Below are 10720 nucleotides of genomic sequence, written 5' to 3'. Positions count from 1 at the left end.
CTGCAGTGTGGTATCCAAGTTCTCCAGCCACATAAGTCACACATTCCCTCTCGTTTCTGTCCTTACCTGCAGCAGATGAGGTCATTTTTTTTCCTTCCTGTCCTGCTGCTAAGAGAGAAGAGCAGCACAGGAGGGACTTGCAGAAATAAGATAGGTGGCACCTGCTTCCTTCTCACACTCTTTTCCACCCACAAGAAGGATCAGGCCCCAGAGCTTAAGGGGTCTGTTTGCTTTGGTGGGCTCCTCAGGATGTGTCATAGACCACGCTGAACACGCTCTGCTCCTACGACCAAGCAGAAGGCGATGCAGTCCCAGACCGGGTGCTGCACCAGTACCATGGGAAACATCTTACCTGTAAGGCACCCACAGGACTGCATTCCTACAACTGTGCCATTAAAGACTTATTTCTGACCACTGGCAGATGTTCTTTTCAGGTTTTAGAAACATTTAATGAAGATATGAAGAGAACTTTCCAGTGCCACCAGTTGGGAAACAGCCTAAGCACAAACACTAAGAAAGAGCACTGGAAATTTTAGAAGAAAGGATCTTTGCATTTCAAAGTCTAGCAACCCAAGTCTAACTGTTAAACCAAACTCACACCGATGTTTTAAAAGCAAGTCCCTGCTATGCCGGTATACTAGTTTTGCACATATTTATTAGGAAATTCTGAACTCCTGACTATATTTTTATCTCTGAAGAGTCATACAAATCATGAACCCTATGTTCCTATTTAACATGTCTTAATGACTTCAAATCAAACTTATCCAGTTCATAAGCAAAATGATAATTTCTGTAACTAACATCTTTGCACATACTCAACCTGGGCTGTAGAAAGCTAGCTCTGTGTAGTCAGTGCCACAGTCCCCAACATAAGATGCAAAAGATGAAATCTAATTAGCAATTCTGAACTAACTAGATTGAAATCCTGCCCACTTGAAATAAAATAAGAACACGCCACCTCTGCAATTGTAAAATACCTAGGAGACTGCCAAGAGACTGAAAAATGGCACTTGCTCAGCAAACTGTAGACTAAAATTAAGATTTTTTTTCAGTATAAGTATTAAATGCTTTGCTGAATTAGGGCCTTAAAGATGACCAAGGTCATATCCAACATTTTCAGAAAGTCAATTCACAGACCTTAAGTAAGTTCTAGCTTTGCATAAGGATAAGGGACTTTCAATCTTATTATGTGGCTTTGAGGTGTTTTGCACTGAAAAGTGCAATTTTAGAGACTGCTGTGTTTCATACTATTAGTGGATGTATCTCTGAAAGCAAAAGCTTTATGCACTTGATGCAATGAGTTTGAATGCTAGTGTAGTTTTTAATGCATGAGTAAAATAACCCCACCATTATTTTTTAAAAATCAATTATAAAAGACACTACAACTTCAAATCCATGTTTTTAATGTACGACACCATATATTCAAAGTCTTTCACAAATTTTATCAAAATCCACTAGAAAATCATGGATGAATGTTATTCTGCTATAACTTTTAAAAGGAGAAAAAAAATTATGGGTGGACCATATGCTATTCTGGAAGCAAATCCTCTCCTAGTTCCTCATCAGCAAAGTCATCTTCCTCAGGCCTTTTTCTGGCTGCAGTTCTTGGTCTTTCTGCTTGTGGGCCAAGTGGATCTATGTAGGAGGCATCTGGGGTTTAAAGAAATACATTGGAAACAATTACCTGCAAGCAATTTCAGCTTTGTTTCAAACATACAATCTCTCACAAGAGTGAGTTTTAGCATTACACATCTGTAAGGTGTCTTTGAAATGCAGACCAGAAAGAGCACATGAACACTGAAGGAGAACAAGATACCGCATTCGGGAAGCACGGCATGGCCCAAGAACAAAGTACCTGAGTGCTAGTGATAGAAGCCTGTTTCTTCCTTCTTTTAAAATAAATTTCTCTTTATTTTATTACAGTCATTAAGTGAGAAAACTTTGGAAAAGTCCATGGAACAGGAAGACTGATGAGGTGGTTAAAGGAAGGGCATTTTAGGAAGTACCACATTTCACATGGATATGGTATTTTAAATCCCTTTGAAAATTCTGTTTTAGTGAAGAACTGATGACTGCAGAACCACAAGAACTGACTAAAGGCTGCAGCAGACAGACATCCAAAGTAATAGTTACAATTACACAGGCCAAATTTCTTAATATTTACAATTACTTTATAGTGAGCTCTGAACAATGAAGCTAAAGCCATTGTTCACATTTATTTCATGGGGCAAATGTTTTTTCTAATTGTCTAATTATATATGCTCTTCCAGGAACTTACTTTTTGCATCTTCCCTCTCTTTGAGGGCCAGGAAAGTAAGAAGGTAGAAGATGCCCACTTACCTATTTCTTTACTGCTGCTGCTTTCATAGGGTTCACTTGCTCCAGGCAAAGCTTTGAGTTTGGCACTCAGTCTTTCCCTTTTGGTACCACCACTGTCTGAGGGGAAGAAAAAGAAGTTACAGAGAAATAACACGCTATGTTCTGTGAATCATGATAAAAGGACAACATAAAGATTCCTTTCTGTTTACCCTCGGTCAGGGCTGTTGAGTACACATCCCTTCCACAGCAAGTCAGCCACAGTGATCTGCATAAGACTGAAACTATGAACTACAGGTTGTACTACAGACTTCATAGTGTTGTTATATGAGAGGGAGAAGATGAAGTATAAGCCACAGAAGTAATTGGTTGTATTGGGAAGTGCAAAAGTTGTAACTTGGCTGCTGGATGCCCCAGTAGCTATAGGACCGGGTCTTTGATCAACCTGGTCCAGTGGGAGGTGTCCCTGCCCATGGCAGGGGTTGGACTGAATGATCTTTAAGGTCCCTTCCAATCCAAACCATGCTGTGATTCTGTGATAAATTTAGCTACTATCTGTCAAACAAGATTTGGATGAAACCATCTTTTCATGATGGATACAGCACTCATTTGTAACAGTGGTCATTAAAACACAATGGACGCTGCGTCCACATGTGTGTGTTCTAATATTTAAAATTATATATATATACAGCATTATTTACTTTGGAGTAAACACATTAAAACATTTCTGCTTCAAATGCTGAAATTTCAGTTGCTTGTATCTTACAGTCACATTCTGGAGTTAAAACAAGCATGATAAATATAAACACTGTCAGAATGCACACAGACGTATATTAGTATACTCATATATTGAGTATGATCCACCTGTTCAGTACTGTCAAGGTTAAATACAACTGTAACTCGGCTTTTAATTAGCGGAGCACACTTGGCACGCGCTGTCTGCATGGCAGACCCGGTCCATGTGCACAGAGCAGCCTGGCCCCGCGTCGCTGTAAACACGGCGCTGGCAGCTCTGCTTGCAGCGGGGCCCCAAGGAATGTGTCGGCTCCGAGGGCTGCCTCGTGCCCAGACAACGTCAGATTAACATTCCCTTGTCACAGCAGTATTCCAGACACTTGAAATATTCTGTTCACCTCTGAATCTCTTTTTCACATTCATGGCAAGCTTTCAATCTCATCTGCTACAGCAAATTTTTCTGCAATTTTTTTTCTCCTAGGAGAAAACGTTTCATGTTTGGCTTGGTGTATTTACAAGGCAGGATGTGCCACACAGCCAAACACAAGCATGCTCATTTACAACGCGAGACAATGCTGTTATTAAAAGTCCTCCATCTGTAAGAAGGAAAAATGGGTTTCATTCAGCAAACGTTAATTACAAAGCTTGGACTTGGCAACACATTTCCATTGTCTTATTTACTATAAGTGTTCTTTTTATAAACATTGCTACCATTAAAAACAAAACAAAACAATAACTTCCCCCAAAATGATAAACCTTTATTTCTCTATAAATACTACTGCAGACTGCAGTTTACTCCACCCTGAATTGCAATCTTCTCCAAGAAAGATCTAATACATAGAGTAGCATGCCAAACAGTTAATATGTTTACAAGGCACAGGTTACAGCTGAAACATCAAAGCAAGGAAAATCTATTTCAATGTTCATCAACCTCTCTTGGATCGATTCTCACTGACAGGGTCTATGGAAGAAGTGATTCCGTAACAAAGGAGTTGAAGACACTGAAAGAAATCACTGGGTTTGATAGGCAGGCTCAACCAAAGGGCTGTAAAATTACAAAAGGGTCACCTCTTGATTTCTGTGGGCTTTGGACCGGCTTGCACAACAAGGAGGGGAGTGCTGAACTTCAAAGATTACGTGGATGAAAGCATTCTCAGGACAGTTTAGAGAAGAATACAAAATATTTATCAGGGAGAGAAAGAGTAGGATAGGAATAGGCACAGTGTCCTGTGCAATGGAAAACGATTTACAAAATATTGGATATATCAAGTTGAAAGAAGTAGTAAGGAGATACAAGGACAGGAAGGATAAAGCAGAAGCTACACTAGGGGAAGACTGAATCAGTCAAAGGAACTCCATGGGTTTAATTGGTTGGTTCCAGAAAGGAAGAACTGGGTGTAATGAAAATAAAAGGAAGATGGCATATCAAAGGTTTTCAACTGTGAAGGAGAAAAACACACAGGTGACAAACAATGATAAGACAAGGGGTAATGGACACAAGCTGGAACACAGGAGGTTCCACTTAAATTTGAGAAGAAACTTCTTCTCAGTGAGGGTGACAGAGCACTGGAACAGGCTGCCCAGAGAGGTTGTGGAGTCTCCTTCTCTGGAGACATTCAAAACCCTCCTGGACGCCTTCCTGTGTAACCTCATCTAGGTGTTCCTGCTCTGGCAGGGGGATTGGACTGGATGATCTTTTGAGGTCCCTTCCAATCCCTAACGTTCTGTGATTCTGTGATTCATTGATACTATCTGAGGAAGGTAAAAGATTTTATATTAACTGAAAGAATTTTTTAAAAAGATAGCAGATAACCCAAAATGGCTGTGATAAACATAATACCCACATGTTACCTGTACGTCTTACTGCCTTAAAACAAACAATTGAAAACAGAACTTTCCTTGGACATCCTAGGACCCTTAAGTTTTATTAGGGCTACATCCAAGAAGGGAGTGAAGCAGTAAGTCCAAAATTTGAAGCCAAATCCCCACCCTTTTCTCTCTCCATCCAGTGGATGTCCAACCCTTGAAGTATCTAAACCTCGTAACACTATCCCCTGCATAGCTTTGAAGCTCCTTAAGGACTTATTGCTATGATTGAGTTGCTCAAAACAGCCATCCTGTGCATCAAGATGCCTGCAGGATGTTCAGCAAGTGACCTTGGTGTCTAAGCTCCCCTTTTCATTTATGAGCCAATACAATGGAATTGTGAGTGCTGTTACAGTGAGCAAATGTAGCTGTTCACACAAATGTACCTTTTTAGGTTTCAGACTTGATTCAGTTGCCCAAACACGTTAATTACTGTGTTTAATAAACTGAACCAACTCAAGGAGATTAATGCTAGAAGTATTGCACAGCAAGCAGCAAGAACAAATGACCAGGAATGGGAAAGAAAAGAAGTGCTAAGGTGGGCTGGACTGCTCTTTCCAGAAGCAGAACATGATTTGGTCAGTACACCCCATCTTGACTAAATGCACCCTAGAAAAACTGTGAAGAATAAGTGTCTATGGGCACAGTGTCCTGTTAATACTTATGCAGTAAGAACATATGGGTGCCTTACTAGATTAAAGATCCATTTAAATATCCTACAAAAAGAACATATAAGAAGTCTATACAAAAGAGCAGAAGATGCTTTGGGAAAACCATCATCAGCAGAACAAGTGTATCCAGTAGCTCTCCAAGAATAATTTCCTAGCCTTTAACAATCTGTAAAACAAGCATGTGTTTGAAGGAAGAAGGCAGCTCTTCACACTTAATAATGGATTGATGATTTATTCAGTCTTCCTTTGAGCCTCTGTGAAATTTTTGCATCTGTACCAACCTGAGGAAAGGAGTTTCACCTTTCATTTACTCCCAACCTGCCAATCTAGCCCTACTTTGCCACAAAAAGCAGCATCTTTCTGCCCTGCATTGCATCCTCCTCCACATGCTGGCAAAGTGGTAGCAGGCTGTGCTGGAGCCGTTACTGATACACTTAAAACTAACCTAATGAAAACTTATTTTTCTCAAGTGGATCTGCAAAGTAATGCAGCTCACCTTCCCTCTATATCACCACGATATCTACAGCAGAAGTGAAGGGAAGATTAACATCTCTGGTAGCAGCTCACAATTGGTTTAAATTAAGCCAATATGCAAAACCACATCAAGTCTCCATGGACTGTGCTATGTTCAGAGCATATCTAAAACTGTGGAAAAGGAGCATCTTTCATTTAAAAGTACAGTCGGGAGAAAAGAAGAGGTCCTTGACACCATGTGCCTTACATGGAGGTGTCAGACAGGAGCTCAGGAAGTGAGAGGTCTGGCTTCAATGCCTTCCTTCACCTGAGGGAGCTCAAACCCAATCCCAGCTGTTGAGCTACTTGGGGTAAAGCTTTTCCTGACTCTCTGCCATGGGATACAGGATTTGGCTGCCAATATGCCAGCTATTAAAAATTCTGCTGACCATATAACACAACCTGCCAGAAGTTTAAATCTCATCTCGAAACACCTTTTTGTAGTTCTGATGCAGATAAATCATCTATATGTTTTTATTCAGTAAAAATAAATACATAATTTGGCCAGTGTTAAGAAATAAAAGCTTGCAATGTAGAGTTCAGGATTCTGGTATCCTATAGTGAACGGAACTTCAGGGGAGGAACGGTATTTCAAGCATTTTATCACAGACATGCATACCTTTTGGAGGCGAGTTTTACAGTTTCTGCTCACTGTTCCCTGCCCTCTGCCAGCCCAAATGTAGGAAAAGGATGTTATACCCATTCCAGCTTTTGGATTATGGGAATGAAACTGTCACTAAAGTAACACACAGAAGAAAACAAAGCCAATATTGGGACAAAAGATAATAATAAAGTCTTTGGATGAAAAGCTTTTTTTGTAGTTTTTTTATACTAATAGTACAGCTTTGAGTGTTAACATCTGTCTGATTCCCCTTGCAATCAAAGGACTCCAGGTAGACCTTTCTCAAACTGCAAATTAATTCTCTCTGCATTACTCTAGTAACTGTACAACCACATGCTCCTAATTAAATAAGGCTTTTGAATAATGGAAGACCACTGCTGCCCTAAATTGCTTTCTTTATCTAAGGAAACCTTCACTGTAATTAAAACACACTCCTTATTTATTTATTGTGATTTTATTTAAAAAGTATGTTAATTACTGCAGTTCACGTGGAGGCCAGTCCTAGCGTACTCACTATGGGTTGAACATGTGGACACATGCACATAAACTGCCTGCAGGAACATGGCTCCAGATTTCACTTGAAAAAGCAACAGTAACTGATTAAGCAGAGCTGGTCACTTATAAATCAGATTTAAAAAAAAAATGTTTACTCTGTAAAATGATTGTACTTGAGATTTGGAGTATCATGCTGACGTTATCTTCCCCTTGCAGTCTGTGTTCAATAGCCTTAACTGTGAACTATGCATATAAAGACATAAGTAATATACTCTGCATGCTGATGTCTTCTACAGTGCATTCCTTCCTCTCATCTAAAAGTCATGCTCATGATGTTATATTTAGGATATTAAAATTCTTGTAGTACAAGTATAATGTGTTCTGTTCATTCAGATTTGTTCAAGTTCCTACAAAACTAAGTTAACTAATGCCTCCACATAAAATTTGGTGGGGGGAAAAAAAGAATCCAAGTATAAAACTTAGTTTAAAAAGCCTGTTAATTTTGTATGGCAGAATAATTAATAAAGCAACATACTGCAAAAGTAATCATATTTTGGAATAATCCTATTTTAAGTAATGAAATCTAGCAAAAAAGATACTAAATCTTTTCAAGTGTTTCTGTACTTCCTACTTTGCAAGATACTTGTGTGTATATCACTTCAGCCTATAAAATCCATGACATTTATATTTATTTTTTAAAGGGATGTCACTAGTTGCACTTACAGTGATGAGACTACTGCATTACAAATTCCTCCATTATCACAAAGGATGTAAATTAGAATTTTTAGTACCATTTTACTCATTAGAAAAGGTTGGTTGATAATCTACCTCCTCTGTAAAATGTTTACCTAACAAAATGCGTAGTAGGCTAAAGCTTTTAAAGACTGCAGCTGCTTCCCTAAATCCAGAATATGTTTAAACACAGCTCCGTGTATCTTTCATGTTTGGGATAAAGACACCATCTTTGGAGAAGAGGGGGCTTTGGTTTGGTTTGACCAAAGAGAGCACTAAGTTCAGCACAGCAGGCAGAATATTATAATAAATCTGAGAAACAGCATGGGAAGCAGATGCAGTGTTAACTCCACTGCAGTTCATTTTGATTTGAAATTCTGTTGAATAAAAACTGTTTATGGTGTGTCAGTTCAGTTAACTCCTCAGGTGAGCTCATATGCAGAAAACAGATAAAGATGTTTTCTTCACTCAGATATCTTCCCTGCCCATTTAATAAAAAAACCCAACATTTATTTTTGCACACACACACATCTCTCAATGATTTGTAATGAATAAGGCATCAACAGGCACACAACACCTACAGAATACAAGTGATTGTGAAATTCTGGCTGCAAGGTAACACAAGATAATCTCTTGCCTCTATCACAATCAAGATTTCGGATGCTTACAGCCCTAACATCCACAGTGTGCTTTCATATTAGATGAGGAGATCCCTAGGGGCTGGTAAAGGCTGTTTGAATATGGGATGTTTGTTTGGGATAGACGAATCAGTTTCTGCACTGACAGTGTCATAGGTGAACTGGAAAAAGGGAAAAACACCTAAATTATTCTTGTGTGGTTTCCTTTCCAAATTCATCTGGCCAGGCGTAGGTAACAAGAAGGCAAAGCACTCAGCCTTTCATCTTCTGAATCCAGCACTGCTTCTTTGGGCTCCTGTCCGAGACTGCACGGCTCCTCTCATTCAGGACAAAACTCCTCTCTCATCCAGCACAAAAGTCCCCATTCAGAGAGCAGGGCAAATGCAGAGACCAAGTAAACACCGCTGTGGTAATGTATTCCTTAAAGTCATACTTTACCTTATCTATGAAAGGCCTTATGGTATTGAACAGTAAAAATCTCTTGGGGTACTAAAAACCACAGTGTCCTAACTTCCAAATTCTGCATGTTACCATCTGATCTCTACAAAACACAAAACAGCGAGTATGAAAACAAGAGAAGACTATTGGAAAGGAAATCTTTGAGAACTGCCTAAACTCAGCTGTAGTTGGCTCCCTTCAAGGTTTTGTGTTTGTTTGGGTTTTTTTTTTTTCTTTTTTCTTTCTCCTTTTTTAAATTAAAAATAATTTTATGGGACATTATCAATGTAATCTGCCTCCAACATGAATAAAAAAGATTGAAAATCATAAATCTGTTAATTATGGGGAGAAGAAAATTTCGCTTTTTGTAATAAGAGTGAACAAATGTGTTGAATTTTAAGTAGGCATGTTAGATTCAATGCTTATCCTTCTCACGAGACAAGAGCAGACTTTAACTGACACTGATACAGATGTCAGTTTTGTGGGTCTCCCTTTGTCCATTCTGTACACTTGCCATGCATATATTAACCATATTCTTCAAATTATGCTTTGGTGCATCTCATGCACTTTCTGTTTCAATTTATATTGGCAAAGCAGTAGGTGTCCTATGAAGTACAAACCCTGCTTACTTACTTCTCTTTCCTCTTAGGTAACTCTCTTCAAAAGCTATTTTTTGATCATATTTCCTAAAACAAGGAAGCCTGAATTATTAATACTCCTAATACAAATAACCGTATAGAGTCAAAAATACTTGTGAGGTGAAAAAACCCCACCTGTTAGGAATGCCAGCAAGTATGGGGACAGTGAGCCGGTAAAAGGAGAAAAATAAAACATGCATCATACCTAATTTGGCATGCATACACACTTCATCTAGCTAGTAAGTGCTTTAATTTAGCTAGTAAGTACTAAACTAAGGCCTGGAGTCTGCTTCAGTGGGTTCAGAAATTATGGCAAATCCCCCATACAGTGTAGGAAAATGATCCCTTTTGGTCTTGGCAACACCACTGGAAAAGACTAATCTTAAAATGTATACAAATGTTTCTTTTTAAAAAAAATTTGAAGCCATTAATTTATCAAAAGTGTACTAAAATTCGGAAATAAAATAACCCATGTTTATATTCCATATCTGTCTTCACTCAGGCCAAATACAGAAATTTATTAAACTGCAAAATGCAGACTCATAACCCAGGTGAATAAATCCTAACACTGGACAAAATACTGGTTGGTTTCTTTCAGATATCCTCAGTAAAGACGGACAAACTACAACTTAGTCCTTAACATCTGTTGCTGTGAGTGTGCAGTTTCTTCACTGATAAGGTTCCCCAGTGTGTGTGTGTATAAATATAAATAAATATATATATATATGTAGTTCATCTCACCACAACTTTTAATAAGGAATCCCAGCAGAAAGTTAACTCCAGGCTCAGTACAGCTTCTCAGCTTCTTGGGACCTCTGCTCGTTTGCCAAGTCATTTTGAGAAAAGTTGGCTTTTTGGCACTGAATTTGTAGAACAGAGACTTCTCAAACATGCGCTTACACAGACTTGTTCCTAAACTCCATTTTTCCATTCTTGAATTTGATGTAGTATCTTGAGCAACAATGTAAGAATTACTGATAGGACAAATTCTATGCCAATTCTGACCCTGCTTACCCTCTTTATGTTAGTAACCTAAATGCTCATCTTCTATTATTC

The 10720-nt window shown here is 38.8% G+C and overlaps 1 protein-coding gene across 1 annotated transcript in view; it reads right to left on the bottom strand.

Moving 5' to 3' along the window:
- Window positions 1-1528: 1528 nt before the first annotated feature.
- The window catches only part of LOC104539615 (intraflagellar transport protein 88 homolog), a gene marked incomplete at its 5' end in the record, with an annotated part of 25804 nt that continues 16612 nt past the window's right edge, over window positions 1529-10720 (bottom strand). Inside the window, 2 exons of the mRNA XM_010183195.1 lie at window positions 1529-1650; window positions 2341-2436. Of these exons, the coding sequence (XP_010181497.1) occupies window positions 1529-1650; window positions 2341-2436 (218 nt within the window). The remainder of the gene's footprint in view (window positions 1651-2340; window positions 2437-10720) is intronic.

The sequence above is a fragment of the Mesitornis unicolor genome, unplaced genomic scaffold, assembly GCF_000695765.1.
Source record: "Mesitornis unicolor isolate BGI_N332 unplaced genomic scaffold, ASM69576v1 scaffold10884, whole genome shotgun sequence".
Lineage (NCBI taxonomy): Eukaryota > Metazoa > Chordata > Aves > Mesitornithiformes > Mesitornithidae > Mesitornis > Mesitornis unicolor.
Note: the sequence above shows the minus strand (reverse complement) of the source record. Positions and strands in the feature narration are given on the sequence as shown.